Source organism: Ceratosolen solmsi, unplaced genomic scaffold (assembly GCF_000503995.2).
Source record: "Ceratosolen solmsi marchali unplaced genomic scaffold, CerSol_1.0 scaffold93, whole genome shotgun sequence".
In the NCBI taxonomy this organism is placed as follows: Eukaryota; Metazoa; Arthropoda; class Insecta; order Hymenoptera; family Agaonidae; genus Ceratosolen; species Ceratosolen solmsi.
Genome location: NW_011948453.1, coordinates 484,265 through 507,105, shown reverse-complemented (window position 1 = coordinate 507,105; position 22,841 = coordinate 484,265). Strand labels below are relative to the sequence as shown.

Genomic DNA, 22,841 nt, shown 5'->3' with positions numbered 1-22,841 from the left:
ACAAAAAAAATTAAATATAAAATTATATATATAAATTCTAAATACTATTGGCTATCACAATATTTTACATTCAAAATGGTCAGTTTAAAAATAATAAGTAACATTTAATAATTTACATCTACTCTGATTTTTTTATTTATCCTATATTATTTAATCATTATTTTCATCACCATACAGCCCCATCAAACTGCCAAATTTCGAGTGTAGTTATAGCTACTAGACCATTAATATATAAAGAAATATCCGTATTATCATTGAGTTAAACGTTAGAAAATGAAATGCAATTATATATCTTATATTTATATTAAAAGAATAACTAATTGTCTATTTTTGTTATAAAATACAGACAGGATAATATTAACTATTAGTTTTATTTAAAAAGTTTTGTAAACATAACCAAAAAATATTTAAATAATCTTTTTAATTCACTTACATACGATTATTATTATTAATATGATTTGAATAATTTAAAATTGATTACGATGTTCTATAAGAATATGAAATACACTTAATATTTTTTTAATCTTCCGAAAATTTAATTTCCACAATAATTGTAATATATTTTCGTATAATTATGAAAAATAATTATATGCAATTCTTATACTACGATATTCAATTTTACTTCATTTAGTCATTATTGATTTTACATACATTTTACAATACATGTAAAATCAATTATATATTTTCGTTATCCACTAGACTAATAACATTTGTTACAAATTCAACGTTTATACATATAGTAAATTACTTACCTGAATCTTATTCTTGTTAAGAATTGAACAAGCAATTATTAATTAACATAAAAATTTCTGGTTAAATTAAAATAAAATTAAATTAAATTTCTTAATTATGTATCAATATTATTTTTTTAAAATATATTGTTATTATTATATAAATACAAATATATTACATATCTTAAATTGAGCTACTGTGTCAATTCAGTTGAATAATATATGTATGTATATGTGTGTATAAATAAAAAAATTAAATGTATTTAGAAAAAGTATAAAATCTTTATTTTAAACGAAGAAATGTATTATATTACTTGATATTATAATAAGGACAAATATAACTACGATAGATATTTCATATTATACAGCAGAAATCTTAAAAAATATCTGTGTAACAATTGGATCATAATTTAATATATAAATGTAATTAATAAATAAATTTAATTAATACAAATCTTATGTTTCATATTTATGCCCATTAATACTTATAGTACCACTTCATAATACCTAATAAAACCTTAAAATCAATCAACCATTTTGTACTACTATAAATATCCATTTGATCCAATTATTATTTAATTGAATATTTAAGACTTTTGGTATAAAGGAGTTGTTAATAATTTACTATACTTCATACCTTGAAAGAATTAATTATCATCTATAAATATAAATTTATTAAGACATAAATTTAATGTATTTGTTAAAACTCATTTTATAACAAAAATATAGTAGAACTAAATAAGCAATCGTATTACAATGTTAATTTATTAATAAGAAATAAAATTTATAATGAATATATACCATCTTTAAATATTATTAAATATCATTAAATAATTAAATTATCATTGTATATTAAATGTATAAAAGCAAATAATTAAAAAATATTTTTAGGAAGGCAATTGTATATTTTTAATATAGAAAATAAATTTAATATTAAATTTAATAATTAATGTAAAATATTAAACTGTAATTTTTTTTTAATTGATACATACAGAAGTTATTAATACAGTACTGTATCAATATCTTCTTTTACATCTTTTTATAATAATTTAAAACTTGAATCAAATAAATTTTAGTCCATAGTTATGATAAATAAAATTTATTTCTGATAAAATAAGCTTAATGAAGAAGCTTTTATTGCCTCACCAAATATTCACTATCTAAAATAATACCAATCTCAACATATAAATTTTCTAAACTAGCATTAGACATACCAATCAATAAATATATCAAAATATATCTATGTCTGTACTTTATTACATAAAAATGATAAATAATATACATATACAAAATAGTTTTAAATATACAAAATTTAATTTGTAATCTTTAAGCTATCAATTATCTTTCAAACATATTAAAAGACAATTTAATTCATTTTTATTCTTTTGTTATAATAACCATTTTGACAATTCTTCAAATTTAGATAGTCTTTTGTGAATTTTATCTTAAGAAAAAGTCATTAACTTTATATTTTTCAACAATATTTGTTTTTGGAGATGTATAAATTTGGTTTGTTAAATATAATACGCACATATTTCTTCACATAATTAAAATATAAATAAATTATATAATATACAAACAAACGTATAATTCTCTACAAATATATTTAATTTATTTAATTAGAAAAATGAATTTTCTAATTTTAAGATACAGAGAACATAATATATAGTATTTCAGACTAAATTGAAATCAGATTTTATAAGATTTCAAAGAATTATCATAACACTAAAAATTAATTGTAGTTTCTTAAATGCATTCAAATATAATTAAAACAATTAACATTTTATAAAATTCCTGTAATTGTTAAAATATATATATCTCAATATTAACTGGCAATTTTATTAATAGAATTTTCTTTTCATATCCTATTCATTGTAATTATATAATCCGAATCATTATAAAAAATACATCATTTTTTGTTTTGTGAAATAAATAGTTGAATATTGATAAGTAATTATTATAAAATTATAGAATTAAAATAATATAGCAATATAATATATATTAGCATCTAAGATATATATATTAGTAATAACATTATAATTTAAGTATTTATAATAATTTTATAAAATATAAAATTATTATATTTATTTACCTTTGTCTATTTTCTAAATATAATTATTAAGCATCATAAGAATCCTCTTCAATTTTCAAATATATAGTAACTAAATTTAAATATAACCATGATTCTTTATAAAATTAAACATTTCTTATATTATTCCTTCTCATACAGCTCCATTTATAAAAATACTATAATAAATATTGTATTGATTAAAGAGTCTAAATTAAATTTAATATTAATAATATAGTCAATAAAGAACTGTATAAAGTTTGAAAACATTAATTTTATTTAATATATTGACATTAAACAAATTAAAAGATACCTATAATATATTATTTAAATTTTTGAAACTTTAAAGTTATGCTTGAAATAAATAAATAAGCTAAAAAAAATTGTATATAAAAAAAACTAGTTAAATATATTATTATAATACAAAATTTTAAATAAATATCAGATCCATTCATAATATTCAGTCATCATGTAGTTTGGCCACCAATGACAAAGTAACGCTATTGATTAGAAAGAGTTACTTTCCGTTTCTGTATTTCGGTATAAGGAATACTTATCAATAGAAAAAACTGGGGTTTTCTCAGGTATATCCACAAGTTAGATAACAAAATGAAGATTTCATAAATAAAGGCTGACTTTGCTAAAGGTTACATTACACTTGGTAAAACAAGCAAATTAATAAATGAGAAGAATATTCAAAATATATTTATTTTACAAAATTTTTTTTTAATGAAAAAAAAAGAAAAATTGTTTAATATATTTTGACAATAAAATATACGCCTTTGCAAAAATACAAAATATTACTACGAAATAAATTTTTAGAATAATTAAATATATATATAATAAAAATTTGTATTTTAAAGATCATATCCACTATAAAAAATTTCATTTCTGCATAGCATATTCAACTTGGTTTGTATAGATTTTACAAAAAATATAAAACAATTTTTTCTTCTATATATACATAATGAAATATATAAATTAATTATTATTCATATGATTCATATTATTCATATAATTGTTACTGTCAGTAATAATTTGTCAATGCAATCACTATATTCCATCATTTTTCATAGCATATAAAATTGTCTTGGTTATGTACCATTTTATTTCACATAAATTCCTTTCATTTAGATAAATTTATTCATTATATTTCCTTACCTTATTTATAAATATATATTATTTCACATTTTAATAATAAACATATTTTATATCATAAATTTTTAAATTATAAAATTATAATAGTATGTATATTGTTTTAAGTTTACTTTAATTCATTATAATACAACATATTTTCTGAGAAAAATTTTTAGTTTACTAAAAAATTTTTTAAAAATAAATATCTTTATTTTTTTCTTAAGGAGATTGTGTTTAATATGATGCATTTCTTTTTTTTTAGTATTTTATAATGGATTATAATTCTTTCTGTTAAATTAAACATATTTTTAAATCTTTCTTGAAGCTTTTAAAGAAAACTAATTATTTTTAAAAGCATTTTTAACATTTGTATCATATTAGTTTTTGTTTCAAATAAATTTTACATGAATATTTTAATTAATCATATATTCAGTAATATTGTATTATTGTTAATAATTGTTGGGATATTCTGGAAAAATTTATTCTATATATATATAAATATCTATAAATTTTCTTTTGTATCTCAAATTAATTTTTATAAAATTGTGGTATAACTATTTTATTATTAATAATTGGAATTTTTATGTGTTAAATAATAAATAATTCTTTCAATTATATATAATTAGTTACAAATAGGAAGACCATGCAATAGAGAAATAGATACTTTAGAACTGAACTTAAAAATTCTTCAGAACCATAAAATACATTAGAATACAACTTTTAATAAAACTTTATAAAATAGAGTTTTTGAAAGTAAAATAATTAATATAGTATTTTATTTATAGAAAAATAAGTTTATATTATTTGGGATAATAGAAGAGCCGAATTTTGTAGGAATAAGGAAATAATAGAAATCTTGAAAATACAATTCATTGTAAATAATAATTGTAATTCACTACCGTAACAATTTACTTATAATTATTTTGTCATATGTAATGTCTTAAAATACAAAATAAAAATATATTTAAATTTCAGAATTTATCAATAAAAATATTGACAAATTTTTCGAAAATGTATGCTTCATCATAATTTATCATTATATATTAATCAATAAATCGAAGATAATATATTTTTGTATAGAATAGAAAGTTTAATCGTTGCTTTGATTGTCAATTATAATAAATTGCAATTTAATTTCATTTGTTTTATTAAATTTTTTATTTTAATCTATTAAGAAACTATAACTTATATATTTAACGCCTGGAAAATAGTCGATTAAATTTAATTTCTTTAAAAATTTAATTTAATTAAATTTAAATTGAATTAAGATTTCATTTTTATACAATAATTTGATATAATATATTTCATTTTCCTATTTATATTATAGTATTATATATCTAATTATAAATTTTATTTTATGAGTGTTACTTTATTATTAAAAAATTTATGGTCAATAATTTGAAAAGCTATATTGTATCGCCATTTTATTCAAACGTTAAGTTGTTCAACCTGGTCTTGCATGGTTAGCGTTTGTAATTCTATTTCTTCTATTTGTACGTTAACTTGTGCATAATTTGCTTTCCTGAAATTTTCCATTTCGCGATTGTGCGTCATTTCTATATTGACGTTCGTTTATATTTGCACTTGAAAACTTTCAAAGAATATTTTATAGTATAATAATTTTTTCTTTTAAATTATATTTAAATATTAAAAAATAATTTTTTATTTAGAATAACTGTAAATTCTAGCACGTTGAAAATGGGAGAAGACTTTAATGGAGGTAAGCAGATTGAAAGACTGAATCTTGGATAAATATTCCGTTGCGTCTCCTATTTTTTCGACATGCATACACCGCAAGAATAAATTTTTAACAATGATGGCCGCGTTCTCTCGTTTATATATTACAATTAATTTGTAATATATTCCTGATATAAAATAAATAGACTATTTTTCATTTTTCATATTTAGTTTGATTTCATTTTACACTGAACAATAACCTTAAAGACAAATATAATTTGGTATTATATGATTTTATATTAATCTTTGATCCCGTTTTATTTTTAGAATCTTATATAGCTATAATAATAATTGAGTTATTATTTTGTTTTCTAACTTACCTGGTATTTGAACATTAATATTAGTATATGTAAAATAAGATTGCATTTTAAACTATTGTGCTGCATTAATTTATTATTAATAATTTTTATAAACTATCGACTTTCTATATTTTTATGATGAATTAATATCTAATTTTATTGTTCTAAATATATTTTTAATTTATACTTTTTTCTATCTGCATATTTTAATTTTTTGCATGTAGAATGTCCTATTATAAATTTATAATTTAATATATTCCGTATAAAAAATAATTTTAATCTCTTAATTTTCATAATTCAATGAATTGACTTTTCTCGTTGATTAGTTTTTCTATATAATGGGAAATAGATATTTCTAACTTAAAATATTTTTAGTTGTGTTTCAAACTATTTTTATATTTAATTATAATATATTCTAATTTAATATATTCTTTTTAATATTTAATTTGTTATAAACGTGTATCATTTGCAGATATATTAAATATTTATAAAATTTATATCTTTTATTATTTCCTATTCTTTACAAAATTACATAAATTTCTTCATGGAGTAATAGATTCAATTTTTATTTTAATAATTTTTTTATTGTTACATGTATGATTATTATAAACAATAATATAATTATGATTTTTATTTTAGACTAGCAATTGGTATGGTTTATATTTCTTAAATAAAACTAAATAAACGAAACTTTGTATATTACATTGATTTTTTAAATATGTATATATGTATGTGCATTATAGAAAATATAACAATATTTATACAAATAAATTTAACATAAGCATATGTAAAAATACTAAAAATTATTGAGCAAAAAAAAATTTTAATATATTTATTTACTTTATACCATTTGATTATATTGGATTTAAAACATGTAAATTTTTAAAAAATATACAATTTTTTCTGTGATTATAAAATTTGTGTTCAATATTTTGTTAATCTTTTATAAAATTAATTCATTTAAATCTCTGTTATATCAATGCTAATATTAATTTATTAATTAATATTTTATATTTTAAGTATCTGTATTTATACAAAATCTTGTGTTATTTCATTATATTTACTGTTTCAGTAAAAATAAAACATTCATTTCCAAATAAGTTTTTTTTTTATCTAGTCAAAATTCTAAATAAAAAATTAAATACCTAATTAATACCTTATGACCTAATTTTATTAGACTTTAAATAAATAAATATGAAAAGTATTTGAAATTTTAATATACCTTATAAAATAAGGTAATGTTTCTTTGGTATAATGATTACTTATCTAGTAATGATTAAAAATTTATTTAAAATTTATTTATGCATAAAGAAATATATTTTTAAGGTATTAATTACATTTATTAAACGCTGTCTTTCATAGATCGTGAGCGACAAGAACGTGGAGATAGAGATAGAGATCGTGATAAAGATAGAGATAGAGATAGAGATAGAGATCGTGGAGATAGAGATAGGGATAGGGATCGTGGGGACAGAGATCGAGACAGAAGGCACAGATCACGAAGTAGAGAACGTAGAAAACGCTCACGATCACGAAGTAAGGAACGTAGATCTAGAGATCGCAAGAGAAGTGGTTCACCTAAAAGAAGTCGTAATTCAAGAAGACGAAAACCTTCTCTCTATTGGGATGTACCACCACCAGGATTTGAGCATATTACTCCCTTACAGGTATATGATTAAAAATCTTTTTCGCACATAATCTTAATACTGTGATGTATAATTATAATTATTTTAGTATAAAGCTATGCAAGCTGCTGGTCAAATTCCTGCTAATATTGTAGCTGACACACCACAAGCTGCAGTACCTGTTGTAGGGAGTACAATTACACGTCAAGCAAGGAGATTATACGTTGGGAATATACCTTTTGGAATAACTGAAGAGGAAATGATGGAATTTTTTAATCAACAAATGCATCTCTCTGGTTTAGCTCAAGCAGCTGGAAATCCAGTACTAGCATGTCAAATAAATCTTGATAAAAATTTTGCTTTTCTAGAGGTAACTTATCATACTAGAATTTATTAATACTAATGTAAACTAAATGAACTAAAAAAAATGTATTTTCTTCAGTTTCGATCAATAGATGAAACAACACAAGCAATGGCATTTGATGGTATTAATTTCAAAGGACAAAATTTGAAAATTAGAAGACCACATGATTATCAACCAATGCCTGGAATGACAGATAATCCTAGTATGAATGTTCCAGGTACGGTTCCTGGTATGTGTAAAACATACTTTAAAAAAATATTTGGTTATTAAATTTTTCCTTTTTTATATTTTTTCTACAATTAACATTTAAATAAGAAACAGTATAACAAAAAATAGTGTATTAAATTCAAATTCTTATTCTATTTTTTTGTTAATTACAAAAAGAATTGTAATTTATTCTATTCAAATATTTTTAAATATTTTTCTTTTAAAACTTACAATTAAGGTGAAATAAATTATAAATGTAAATCCATTTATTAAAATAACATAAATATATTTTTTACACAAAATTTAGATTGAAATCAATATTACATGAAATTTTAAATATTTCTTTTATAGTGCAATTTCAGTGAAAATTTTATTTGTATCATACTTTGTGACAATGAAATTTGTTTTACGTTTCTAATTAAAATTTCGATTTTGTTTCCAGATTCACCCCACAAGATCTTTATTGGTGGTTTACCAAACTACTTGAATGAAGAGCAGGTATGTATGCAATATTTATTATTTTTATTTTCTTTTATGGTACTTCTTTGAACGCAATTTTTGTTCATTGACGCGCATTTCGCTCGCTTTATGAGTGCCCTTCAAATGTTGCGAGCGAAGCTGCATCAAAATATGAGAGAATAGCGTTTTTGTAACATAAAAATTACAATTATGGTAGTGCTCATCAGCAATTGACTTGCTACAATACTTTTATGGCTTAGACCATTTTCTAAACCAAAAATATGACCTTTCTACCACAAAAAAACCCATAAGTATTTAGCTATTTAGCTCGCTGACTTTCATCCACGAAGCTGCTAAAGCTCAATGTTCATGGAGGTATGTATCAGTTTTCATCAGATTCCAGCGTCGAATAGGACACAGCTCAGCTAGATTAAAGAATCGAAACGTTTATATTCTGAAATTCTAATTTCGCGATTATTAATCGATTACGGAAGGTACTAATACAGGGACGTAGTTGCTACAAACGATATTCATGGTGTTCTTTTGAATACATTTTAATTTATTCAATTATTTAATATATCAAATACGCGCTCGTATTAATATTTTGTATATTATAAAAAAATGTAAATTCCAGTTTTTGTTATTAAAATCATTTTGAAATAAGATATATTATTTTTTTAGTTATTTTTGTAACTATAATATCGGTTTAGACTAATTTTATAGCTAATTTATATTTTTAATAAAAAAATTTTATTCGAACATTGCAATATACACACGCTTTAAAATAAAATTTGTAAAATCATTGATTTTTTATAATTAAATAAAAATATTTTCAATTTCAGTAAATATAATATTAATAACATTTATATATAGTATTAACTTTTGATAAATTAATCAGATAGACATAAATTTATATTAATTTATACTTTTAAATAAATTAAAAGATAAAAATTTTGTTATGATTCTTATTAATAAAAAAAAAATTTATTGTGTCATTAACACCATGAACACGGTTTAGAGACGTTACAGCTTTAATATACGACGCGGAGCATTGACAATGAAGAGAAAGTTCTTTTTCAGCCTTTTCTAGGCTCATCGTGGATTCGACCGACATCGTGAAAAATACATATAAAAATCTTACGATGAATATAGAAGAGATTAGTATAAATTTGGATAGTAAATTTTATATAATTAATATAATCCATAAAATATAATTACGAATTCATAAATTTATACTAAATAGTTTTTAGTTTAATAATTTATAATAACTTTTCAATGAAAATTGAAAAATTAAATATATTATAATTTTTTATTACCACTTTAAAATGAATATTTTTAAATTAAATTTAAAAACGTTATTGAAGCAATATAACACATTTTTTCATTCAACACGAGGGTTAAGTTTAGTTCATTTATTATCAAATTTTTTTAATATTTATTATTTATTAACTTAGCTTCGAATTTCATAGTGTACTTATTTGTAATTGACTAAAGATATTATGTTACTATTTGTGCATATTTTAAATTAGTTATCCTTAATAAGAAACAATATGAAAGTAACATTCATACAAAATAATTCGATCCAAGTTGTTCTGATCTCTTCTATAAATTAGTTACACGCTTTTTTAGGATAAAAAGAGGAAATGGTACAAACCGAAACACGTATGAAACGGGAGAGCGGGTTTGTGTTTTACAGGCAAAAAGTATGATTCATTCTCGGACAGCGCGAGTTTTCCTCTCCTCCTCTACAATTTCATAAAAAGTTGAGCGAGTTGAATGGAACTCCGCACTGTTTTTGGAAATGTCGTACCTGCTGCTGGAGAGCAAACAAGGGAAACCGAGAGAATGCATACAACAATGTATTTTTATTTAGGTAAAACTGCGAGACACGACAGTCTGTTTCAGGTTTTTAAATTAAAAAAAGAAATTTCTAGGAACACCGAGAGAGACAGAATGTATTTCCCTTTTTGCAGCTGTTTTCTTTCCAGGCTTACTTTTTCAGGCTCCGTTTTCGAGATTACCTTCTTATCATTCACCTTTACAGGGTTACGCGAATGAGAAATCAAACAAACAAAAAGTCCGGTTTCAATAAATTCACAGAGAGAAAGTGTTTCCAAGAGAAAACTATTTTCAAGATAAACGAATTATCAGTGATAAATTATAAACAAGTAAAAGACAAAGAAAAGTTTCGCGTTAAATCGTTTGTTTTGTTTGAAACAAATAAATAAATTATGTATCAGTATTCCCTTTCTCCCAATTTCTTAGCTTAGGGTCGCGCCGATCAAAAGCATTTGCTTACCACTACTTCTACCACTACTACCACTACTACTACTGAACATGACAAAAATCCACACTGCCTGGAGAGAGGCTTATGCAGTCCCTCGAGGCAAGTACTTAAACTCATTCTCTCACCTTTCCTCGCTTGGGGAAGAAATTAAAAACGAAAAAGACAAATGTACCGATTTTGCAGCTCTTTCGTTTTGGGAGACGAGATCTTCAGATTTGCGTGAGTTAAGACGTTTATTATAGCGTTAGAGCGGTACATATATGTATATATGATTAATTCATCGATAAGGGCAAGTTGCTAAAATATATTAAAAAATTTTTTTTTATATATTATTTTTAAGCAACCTGCTATTACTTATCGTATGAAAGAGTTTTCAGGATCTAAGACTATCATAGTGGGTTCGTAAGTATTATTAAGTGATAATTTTGTGACTTCTAATAAAGGGAACTTAGTACATTTGTACATAGCGAAATGAGTATATACAGCTTGATAATAGAGGAAAATATTAAACTCATGTTTAAATTTCTTATTTACTTGGATAATTATTAAAACGCGAATTTAAGAAAATTATATAATGAAAATAGGATACTGACGAAAAATAAGCTAGGAAAAACTTACAGTAATTTAAACCTGTTTCAATATTTTATACAGCTTTTATATATAACATGATGTTAAACTTGGTTTCATTTTGATTTCCGGTCCAAGGCAGTGACGCAGTCACACTGAGAAAAGAATTTATTTATACAGTTAATAAATATATGGAGTATAAAGCGTGAAATTCAGTATTTAATTTTTATTTCATTGATAATGAATTGTATAGATAAATGTATATACATAATCGTCTTGTATATATATATATATATATATATATATGTGTGTGTGTGTGTGTATACATATATGTATGTACGGATTGTTTGATAAATTTAAATTTATAACTATTCAATTATAAACTTTATCAATAAATCGTATTTTAAAGTTAAAGTAAAAACTAATTAGAGTAAAAAAATTACGTTCTTTTATCAATTAAATGTTTTAATCACTATTTTATTAAATATTGAAATAAAAATATGAAAGGTTATATTCAAAAGATAAATGATAAATTATTTTAATATTACAAAAGTTAAAAAATTAATATAGATAACTTGATTTTATAAGATTAATGAATAGTTTTAACATATAATTTTAAAAAATCATGACTTTGTGATAAAAGATTTTTTCATGGTAGTATATAATTCTTTGCATATAAACAATATTCATGTTTAATAATTGTTAAGTAAAAAATAGGTAAAAAAATTTAAGAAAAGTGTTTGTTATTAACTTAATTGAATTCATAGTCAAAAAAATTTTTATCGATAAGCATATATACAAAATATAAACATAAAATGCTTTATTGCTTAAAAATAAAATAAAATATTTAAATTTTTTACTTATAGGAAATATGGTATATTAAATTAAAATATTATTAATAATTGATTATATATTATTATTAAATACAACAGAAGAGATAAAAAAGCCTAATGAAACTGTACATATAAATTAAGTTATAAATAAGTTTTTAATTTGTTTCAAAATTATTACTTATTATTGTAGAATTGATATTAATTTAATGGATTTATCAAATAACTCAAATACATCCCTCAACGCGTATAAAAAAATTATTATTCAATTAAAAACTTGTAGTTATTTTCAAATTGCTAGATGTATTTATGCAACTATAAAAATAACTAATTAAGATTATTGGAATAACTTAATAAAACCAAACTTTTTATTTCACTATATATACATACATATTTATTAATAATTGATTATATAATTAATCTTGTAAAGGATATGTGAAATATCATTGATACTTAATGTTAAATTTATCTTCTTAAGAAATATAATATTAACTAAAACATACCTTATAAGATATTAAGTTTTGTATTCCAGTTATATTTATAGCACTTAAATATTTACATTTATAAATAAATAATATATAAAATAAATACAATGAAATGTTTTATGATGTGAAACTTTAAAAAATATAATTATTATAAAATAGTAAATGTTTATAAATTTTTTAAAATACCAATTAAATAGATATCTCACGTATACTTGATTTTAAGTAAACTCTCATCTCGGTGTAATTACGCTATTTAATATAAATTTAGTATTAAAATTGATCAAATATAATGTACAGGTAAAGGAGCTATTGATGAGCTTTGGACAACTTCGTGCATTCAATCTTGTTAAGGACTCTGCAACAGGTTTGTCCAAAGGTTATGCATTCTGCGAGTATGTCGATGTATCTATGACTGATCAAGCGATTGCTGGTCTCAATGGTATGCAACTTGGAGATAAGAAATTAATTGTTCAACGTGCAAGTGTTGGAGCAAAGAATCCAATGATTGGTACACAAGCACCTGTGCAAATCCAAGTGCCAGGATTATCCATGGTGGGAACAAGTGGGCCTGCGACTGAAGTAATTAAATCATTTTATTGATGCTTATTTATTAGTTTTTTTTTAAAAGAGAGTAGTATATTTAATATTGACAAAATTAAACGTTTTTCTTAATTAACGATAATTTTCGTTATTTGTTTGTAAAAATAAATAACATATATGTAATTACTCTAAAAATCTTATATAAATAAATAATAGCAATTTGAAAGCTTTAATAAATATTAGAATTTTTAAATTTGATATCTAATTTGTGATAGTATTAATATAATTTAAAGGGCTTTAAATAAGTACTGACTTTATAAATGTATTGGCTAATATTAAAAATATATATTTTTTAGGTATTATGTTTATTAAATATGGTTACACCAGAAGAATTAATGGAAGAAGAAGAATATGAGGATATTCTTGAAGATATTAAAGAAGAATGCAATAAGTATGGAGTTGTCCGATCTGTAGAAATACCAAGACCTATTGAAGGTGTCGATGTGCCAGGATGCGGAAAGGTTAGTATAATTTTTATTGTGACTGCAGTGAATTACTGAAAAAATGTATTAAAAAATATAATTTAATGAAATATTAATTGTATTTTTATAATGTGACGAAATTTTTTTTTAGGTATTTGTGGAATTTAATAGTGTTCTCGACTGTCAAAAAGCTCAGCAAACTTTAACGGGTCGAAAGTTTAATAATCGTGTTGTAGTTACATCATATTTCGATTCAGACAAGTATCATCGTAGAGAATTTTAATACTACAAATTTTAAATTCATTTTTTATTGATTTGCATAAATGTAAAGGGACATTTTCTTCTTCATAATATGACATTAAACAGTTCTATTGTAACGTAACTGAATACTGTTAATTTTTACATACCCTGTCGCTTACGAATTAAAAATTTATTTTATCATCAAATAAAAATAAAATAAAATGGATGTGATTATGTTATTAATTGCCTGTATCTGTATAACTGAAATCGCTATTTAATATGAATTAATATCTATTAAAATTGAAAAATAATAAATGCAACAAATATGTTTGTATACATAAAAAATACATTATATTTTGTTATCAATTTGAATGAATTCAGAAATAAATAATTTACAATTCTAATTATAAAATATATATTATTTAAGCCTATTATTTTTAATTTAAAAAATCATTTATACGTCATCTTGCATTGCAGGCTGATATGAAGATGCTTCATTTATTTCAATTGAGTCAATCATTAATTTCTTAAGAATAAGATATAGTCCACCACCTATTATTAACATACTCAAGCCTGAAATCATAGCAATAGACCATGCTGGAATTGCTGTACCGTCTAAAAAAAGAATAGTTTACATAATATTTCTAATTATATTTTTATGTAAATTTATTCTTTTATCAAATGTTACTCACTATAATATCTTCGCGTTATATTTTTACGTCCTCGTAAAATTTTTCGTCTAGCTTCGCTTTCATTTAAGAAAATTCCAATAATTACTATAAAAATATATTTTATTATTTTATTAGATAAATTTATTGATAAAATATATGCAATTAAATTTTTAATAAATTGGTAATTATATAAATTCAAAGTACTATATTTTATTACAGAAACAATTTTATTTAAACAAAATTCATGTTTTAGTAGTGTTAATATTAATTTTTTGTACTCCTTCAAGACCCTAATATTTATAATATGAATAAATAGTATTTACATGATTGTTTATATAAAAATTTCTATAGTGCTTACATTTTAATCTCCAAAATTGAATTGATTCGAAAAACACGTAAAATATCAAATTAAAAATGGAATTTTAAACAGATTCTATTATAAAAATACTTACAAAATCCAATGGCTAAATAATATAGAATATTTCTAGAACTCATTTTTAATTTTTAAGTTCACTTACAAGCTAGGCTAAACACCTGGTAATCACTGGTATAACTGAACTGGGCGAGTCTTATCTTGCCCAAGTGTTTTGTGATTCCACAACCAACAGATAAGGCTTCTTTAAGATAACAGGTATTATATTACAAATCTTATCTCATATGACACATCTAGATATTTTCTTTGACGTTGCTACATAGTAAAAGATCGTTATAGCAATTTATTTTTTACTAAATTGCCTATAGTACTTCATAATTACATATTAAAAAGTTAATTTTAGTTTTTTATAATATGAAAAAGCTTTATATGGTAAAAAATCTGTAATGAATTATTGTAGTGAAATATCAAAATGTTAATTTTTTAAAAAGGTAAAATTAAAATAATTATCGAACTATTTAAAATATAAAAATAATATATTCTTTCAAGTATATATTTAGAAAATATTTCTTGAATTCATCTTAAAAATTCGTATTAGATTGAAATAGTTAACGATAAATAATAATGTTTATTTTGCAAAGTGCATATTCTTAAAAATATAGTACAGGCATATTCGCATCAAATATTAACATTTAAGATTATTAATTTTTTAATAATACTGACAAATTCCATAGTTTATAAAATTATTGTGTCTATAAAATAAAATCATTTTGAAGTCACTAACACTCGATCCTTTTATTTTTACTTGATTACTAATTCATTTACTCCACATTTAAAAAATAATTATAGTATTTTTATATTGTCTTTAAATTTTAATTAAATAAATTATAATAACTTTATGTGTGAAATAAATGAGAATTCAAAATTTATAATAAATTTCTGATTGTTATTACATATTAATTATCTTTTAGTATGGTAGATTAATAATTCAAATTAATATATTTAAAAAAATATTCTTTATTGTATCTTCTTAACGTGCAACAAATAATATACAATTTTGTATTTTAAATAAAAAAGATTCCATATATTGTTATTTTAATCTAAATTAAAATAAAGTTCAGAAATTTAGAATATACGTTAATATATTACAAACAATTTTCAATGACGAGTAGTTCAGTGGACTGGGGTTTCAGGGGAAGTAGGATACCTGTACAAAAAAAAATAAAATTATATATTTGAACATAAAAATTTTTATTTATAAAAACTAATAATAAAAACAATAAAATAAAATAACAGTTAATCATATAATATTTAATATCAATGTAGTCGAATGATACAAAAATTTATTTGATATAACTATCACTTATTTATTCTTATATTTTATGTTGCAATTATTACCAAAGATAAAATGCAATAGTAAGATAAATATAAAAAGCTAATATATGTACAAATATTTTAAATATAACAGCATTTTGTCCTTTTGTCTTTTCTAAGTTTTTTTTTCATTCACACCCTTATAATCATGTTTTTGTGTATTTTTTTAGTTATCTGGTACTTTATATTCTCTCTCCCCTTTCCTTTACTTTATCAATATCATTCACTCCAATTCCTTTTTTTTATAATAATGTATAATGATTTATAGAAACATTTAAACCAATAAAAAGGTCAACTTTTAGGAAAAAGTTTCTAAACTTAATATTAATATCTATTTCATGAACAAATTTGTTACCAACATACTACTAAACATTAACATGTTTATTTATTGATAAATCGATGTTATTAAGTATGGTTTTTTTTAATATGTCATCTTGCAACTGATACGATTGACCACTTAATTAAGAACAGATGTAAAAATACATTTTTTGTCCTAATATGAATTAAAATAAGTTTTAATGCTAATACATATTAAAATAAGTGTTAAAATAATTATACTACTTTTTTTAGAAGTATAATTATATACTTTAGGGAATTACAAAATAATTTAAGGAGTTTAATTTGTTTTAGATTATGCTTTAATAAAGAATTTTAATGAGTTTATATAATTAATAAATAATTAAATAATTTCTAATTAAAAAAAAATTTAATTTGATCATATGGAAAATAAATTCAAAAATATATCTCCATAATCACTGAGATAATTATTTATATATTTCCCTTTAAAATATTACCACAAATTACAATTGAAGTATTAATGAATTTAAATTACCGTTTTCGCTAATTCACTCATGATACAAACTTAATAATAGCTTATCGCGAAGTAATAGCATTTATTATGAATATTTTTTCATATAATACAAATACCTAAGAATAAAATAAATAATAAAGTATTTATCGTAACATGTAGTAATTAAATTTTTTACGTTGAAACTTTCAGCTAATCTACAAAAGTCATTGAGCTCTCAAAGCGCGGTTGATCATTTACAAATATTGTTTGCTTTCTAGACATAAATCATTATATAATAGAAATAATAGAATTGAATTCAAAATGAATTCAACTGTACTATTTTAAAAATAAAGTTTTCCCACTCATTTACTAAGAATACTTCAGTAACAGTAACTATCAAGATTTTTATTTAAGCGTTCTGTTTTTTAAATAAAATATTACTTCATTAATTCATTCGTTATATAACATTTATATTTTACTAATTTTGTGTAATGAAAATTTACATGATTGTGTGATAATATTAGAGTAATTTTCTTCAGTAATGATAAAAACTATTAGAAAATTTTAATATTTCTTTTGGCTTTATAACAAGCTCCAAACACTTTTAATATTCAATTATATTAAATTTCTTCTGTCAATTTTATTAACTAGGTTTATAGTTAGTTTTTTAAAAATACTATCTTCAAGTAATTCTACAATGAATCATAATAACCAGAATGTTTTTACAATTAATTAGCTTCTGATTGAAGTTGAGTCAAAAAGAAGGAAAAATCAAAGAGAAACAAAATATACTTATAAATATACACATATTGAAACATGTCTTTAATTAATCATTGTAATTATAATTTAAGCAAAAATAAGTATTTAATTTATATAACCTTAGCATAATTAGTGTGAGTTGATATCATTAGCACATAAATATTGTAATTACTAAAATACTTAATTACTAAACTATTATAATAAAGATATAATTCTTTATATTTTGCTGTTTAGTATTCTGTATTATCTATATATTGTTCTGTATATTTTTCCTTCTAGCTTATATCTACCAGTAGAAGCCTATTCTCGACTACATTAATATTATATTTATATATTTATATAAATAGAAGTACTTATAGATTGTGAATTGAGTTACTAATTCCTCTATATACTGAAAATAAATTTTCAATTGGATAGCTTATAAACTAAATAAATTGAACATTATTACTTTTATTCTTATACAATTAAATATTAATTTAATACTCTTCTAACATATTTTTTATTATCTATTTTTAAAACTTATTGACAATTTAAAAAAAAGAAATCTTACAATTTAACAATTATTGCTTTTATTGACACATGCAATCATACGACAAAAATCAACATTTAAGTAATAACACGTAATTTAAAAATATTCAATGATTATCGATTGGTTTGAATACAATTTTGTTTATTAATACTACCGATTATAACGTATAAATAATCTGACTATATGTACTTACTTGTTTTTACACAACCAAATGTATATAATTAGAAATTCCTACTAATTTTATAATTGATCATCGTGTTTTTCGTTTTACGATTACAAAAACTAATGAATGAAAGAAATGAAAGTCTACAAAATATATTTTATAAAAAAAACTTAAAATCGAAAAAATTACTTTCAAAGTGTATAATTATTTGTATAGAAATGAGGAATTTAAAAACATTTAATATAATTAATGTTTTTTCGAAGGATTTAAGATGATAAGCAATGGTTCAAAAATATAATTCTATAAAGTTGATTAAAAAATTAATAAATAAAGAAATTAATTTAGGATAAATTTTATATTATAAAAAAAATTTTAACCAACAAAATAAAACCATTAATTAAGAATAAAAATGTAAAAAAATAGGATTGTTAGAAAAACTATATTATATAATCTAATGATTTTATTACTTAAATAATTAATATAAACTACTAATATATCTAAATATGTTATAGATAAAAAACAGTTAAATTAGTTTCGAAGAAGCTATAATATATATTTTGTTATAAGACAAGTATTCCATAGTTACTCAAACTCAAATTACAGTTTGCAAACTAATAATTTGCAATATAATATCTCAAAGAAATAAAGAATTAGTAAATAAAACTTAATTGATGTACAATCTAAAACACATGATATTACTATTTATCATACATATTTTTTTCGTTATAAGTAGATATTCTTTATACTTGGTAAAATTATTAAAGCCAATATTTTTCTTCTTTTATGAACAATTATTAATCTTAGTAATAGATAATTAAATAAAAAAATATTTAACAATTCATTATAATTTATTGTTTTCAATGTAATTTTATTCAATCTTCAACGAATAATTCTAGCAATAGTTAAACTTTCAACAATCTTCAATATCTGATTGATTATTAGTATTATTATTATAATACTTTCTGATACTATTATAATAAATAAATATATGTTGAATTTTTTGGTATTTTTTATGTTAATGCACAGAAACTTTGACTTGAAATGAACTTGTCTAATAATTATCTGGAATAACTCAAGATTTGTTATTTAAAAGAATTTATAGTCATTTTAAAATGCACTTTAGTTTGTAATAATATAATAATAATGTTTTCCTTACTATTCTACGAACTTTAACATCAATAGTTTCTTGAACGTGACAGTCTTTGACTTTGAGTGATACATTAAAAAAAAATTCGAAGTATTCAGTACTTTTACTACTTTTCTAATATAAATAATTAAGTACATTGAATTACATAAAGTTGGATAATTAATATTTAACGTTGTTTTATAAATAAAAATGTTAGTTTTGAAATTCAGAACATTTATTTGAGATAGCTTATTCAAACTTAAATATAAAAAATTGTACACTTAATTAATAAGTTTGAAAAAATATTCAAATTATAAAATAAAATTGCATAACATTTAAAACCAAAATTCTCAGCTACAATAATTTTTTTTTCAATCACTATGTAATTATTAGTGTTATATTAAATATATATTATCAAAAAAAATTTTATCACTCAAATCGCTTTACATTTTCCGTTTTAACATTTGAATTTATTTTTATTTATTTATATTAAAAATTTAATTCTTTAAATCGCAATTACAAAAATGATATATTATTAAAAATCTGCCTCAAAAGTTTCTAGAAGTTATTAATGTATTCTTTTTATCCTTGTATGTAAAGCTTAGAGATTATTTTATCTCTAAATAGAAATGTTTATCCTGAATAGTTATTAATTGTTAGTTGACCTGAAATAATTGTTTCTTTTTAAAAATTCTCATAATAAACAAAATATATGTTTATAAAACAACAAATAGAAGCTGAAACTAAATATTACACTATTATCTGAATTGTTTAATTACTATATTTGATAATAATTTGACAGTGTCAACACACTGCTATACAAAAACTCATTTCGATTTATACTTTTGATTTCATACATCCGCAATGAAGGTCGATATGCAAAATGTTTTTGATCAAATATAAAATCTAATTAGATATAATATCTGTACCCATAGAAAAAATTAATAATATTCAAGAACAGCTTTAGCTGATTTTGAAGAACAATGATATTATTATATTCAAAATAAACATTTCAATTTTGATGGCGTTTTGGAAATAATTGTATAATTTTTGGCTAATATATGATGATTAAATCTTTATAGTAACTTTTTAATTTAGAATTTTAGAACCTTATCTGATAATATCAATTTTTCTTACCATATTTTGTAGAAATTGGACACCAAGGTTTTTTAATTTTAATTTTATAGGAACTCTAAATTCACTTGTATATTACTTTACAATTACGAGTGGTTGTAATATAAAACTTACTTTTAGATAAATAAGTAAATAATAATAAAGGCATCTCAAAGTAAATTATTATGAAAAATTTTATTTCTTTATTTGTAATTTCTTATATTTATATTTGTTTAAATATTTCTGTTTTAATTAGCTTTCATTTTTTCTGATATTTAAGCATTTATCTCCACATAATATGAATAACTAACCCAAATGACCTTATCCATAACAGAAATAAGGAATTTACTATAAGTACTATATGAATATTATTTGTTGATTCAATATTTATATGAAAGTAGGTTATGTAAATAAAATAAATGGCAAGTTAAGTACATGAAAGAAGTAATTATTCAAAAGTTGCTGTTTTTTAGTCACTAAGAGCGAATTAATTTATAGCAGTCTCCCATTGTTATGTAGTATATCAAGACAAAAGAAACAAATAAAAATTTTACTTTCTATATCTTCTCCAAATTGATAAAAAATTGGAAAGAAATATTCGAGCTAATTTATTTCATAATAGGATTGTTAAAATTTCAATTAACATATTTTTTATTTTACAGATTTTCAAATAAATTTTGCACAAAAATCAATTGTATTTTTGAATATTAATATTATATATTAATCATATATTTAAAATATGAGATACACAACTTCTTTGAATAAAATTTTTTAAAGATATTTCTTTTTTAGCAGAATAATAATAGAATATTATATATAGTAATACAGTGCTGAAGTATAATAATAAATAGGTTAAAAAATAATTTCAATAAAACTACATGCATATATTGAAATAATTTTCAAAATAAAGAAAATTTCAAAATTTCAAAATAAAAAAAATTAAAAGAAATTTGAAAACAATCTGTTAAGATAAAAATTAACTAGAATACTCTTAAAAATATTAAGTTTTTAGAAAATCAATATCTGTAATATGTTGCATATCATTCGTTAAATATTGATACATAAAACATTAATGAATATAAATCTTCAACTATTTTTAAAGAAACTAAACTTTGAGGCAGATATTTATACATTTATAACCGATTTAATGTTTTCTAAACATACAATAATGATAGATCGCTTTACTGCTTCAATTTGTTGAAAGTCGTCTATGACAGCATGGCATTCATCAATACAATTGAGTATTATAATATAGTATGCCTTTTAATTTTAATTTTAATGCTAAATAAATAGATACTATAAATGTGCTTTTTATTTAATTTCGTAAATGTTATCTTAATTATTTATATATTTTGATATATGACATTTTAATAAGATTAAATACTTATGTATTACGAAATGTAATTATTCTTGTAAACTAAACATTTAAGTTTACCTTGTGGCTAGCTGATATTATGATCCAGACTATCTCTCTTCGTTTCATTTGGGTGGAGAGCATTAAAATTCGCAGAGGATTCTAATATTGTTGTTTCCGAAGTCGATTCACTCTCAAAGTTCTTTTGAGATAGTGAATTTGTTATTGTTGAAACATTTTCATCAATTAAAACCTTTGTTCGATTAATCAATTCTTGAGAAGCACCAGAAGATATTAGCGTTCCTTGTGGACATTTGATAATTCCTTCATGTACAAGAGTTCGCTTAAAGTTCACCATGGTATTTTTTAATGTAATGCAGAACCCCTTAGATGCTGGTATCAAAGGAAACTCTGGTAAAATCTGGTTATCTGTAATTATAACAGTTATTTTTATAAATAGATAATTTTTCCCAATTAACCAGTTTTAAAATTTTCTGTAGATCTGTTTGAGTATTATATAAGTATTATATT

General features: G+C 21.4%; 2 protein-coding genes across 3 annotated transcripts; one reads left to right on the top strand and one right to left on the bottom strand.

Annotated features, from left to right (window-relative positions):
* The first annotated feature begins 5,455 nt into the window (after nucleotides 1-5,455).
* U2af50 (U2 small nuclear riboprotein auxiliary factor 50) lies at nucleotides 5,456-14,292 on the top strand. 2 transcript variants are annotated; one of them, XM_011505219.1, is made up of 8 exons: nucleotides 5,456-5,656; nucleotides 7,335-7,639; nucleotides 7,707-7,967; nucleotides 8,040-8,190; nucleotides 8,611-8,666; nucleotides 13,094-13,375; nucleotides 13,693-13,857; nucleotides 13,970-14,292. In XM_011505219.1, exons 1-8 carry the CDS (start codon nucleotides 5,635-5,637, stop codon nucleotides 14,099-14,101), a joined length of 1,374 nt encoding a protein of 457 aa, XP_011503521.1. In that variant the 5' UTR covers nucleotides 5,456-5,634; the 3' UTR covers nucleotides 14,102-14,292. The 2 variants fall into 2 exon arrangements, with proteins under 2 accessions (XP_011503521.1, XP_011503522.1); XM_011505220.1 differs by having other exon boundaries at nucleotides 8,040-8,178; nucleotides 13,970-14,291.
* A 178-nt stretch (nucleotides 14,293-14,470) lies between these two features.
* hoka (membrane protein hoka) lies at nucleotides 14,471-15,334 on the bottom strand. The gene is made up of 3 exons (XM_011505218.1): nucleotides 15,182-15,334; nucleotides 14,751-14,834; nucleotides 14,471-14,673 (listed from the first exon to the last, which is right to left on the bottom strand). The coding sequence occupies exons 1-3, from the start codon at nucleotides 15,222-15,224 to the stop codon at nucleotides 14,513-14,515; spliced, it is 288 nt and encodes a 95-aa protein (XP_011503520.1). The 5' UTR covers nucleotides 15,225-15,334; the 3' UTR covers nucleotides 14,471-14,512.
* Nucleotides 15,335-22,841: the final 7,507 nt, after the last annotated feature.

What these genes read in the sequence shown, in the direction of transcription:
- U2af50 (XM_011505219.1), top strand. Translation starts at nt 5,635, where the DNA reads ATGGGAGAAGACTTTAATGGAG. An exon ending in AAAATTTTGCTTTTCTAGAG is followed by an intron (nt 7,968 to 8,039) that starts GTAACTTATCAT and finishes TATTTTCTTCAG; the next exon opens with TTTCGATCAATAGATGAAAC. An exon ending in TGTTCCAGGTACGGTTCCTG is followed by an intron (nt 8,191 to 8,610) that starts GTATGTGTAAAA and finishes TTTTGTTTCCAG; the next exon opens with ATTCACCCCACAAGATCTTT.
- hoka (XM_011505218.1), bottom strand. Translation starts at nt 15,224, where the DNA reads ATGAGTTCTAGAAATATTCTATATTATTTAGCCATTGGATTTT. An exon ending in TTATTTAGCCATTGGATTTT is followed by an intron (nt 14,835 to 15,181) that starts GTAAGTATTTTT and finishes ATATTTTTATAG; the next exon opens with TAATTATTGGAATTTTCTTA. An exon ending in TATAACGCGAAGATATTATA is followed by an intron (nt 14,674 to 14,750) that starts GTGAGTAACATT and finishes TTCTTTTTTTAG; the next exon opens with ACGGTACAGCAATTCCAGCA.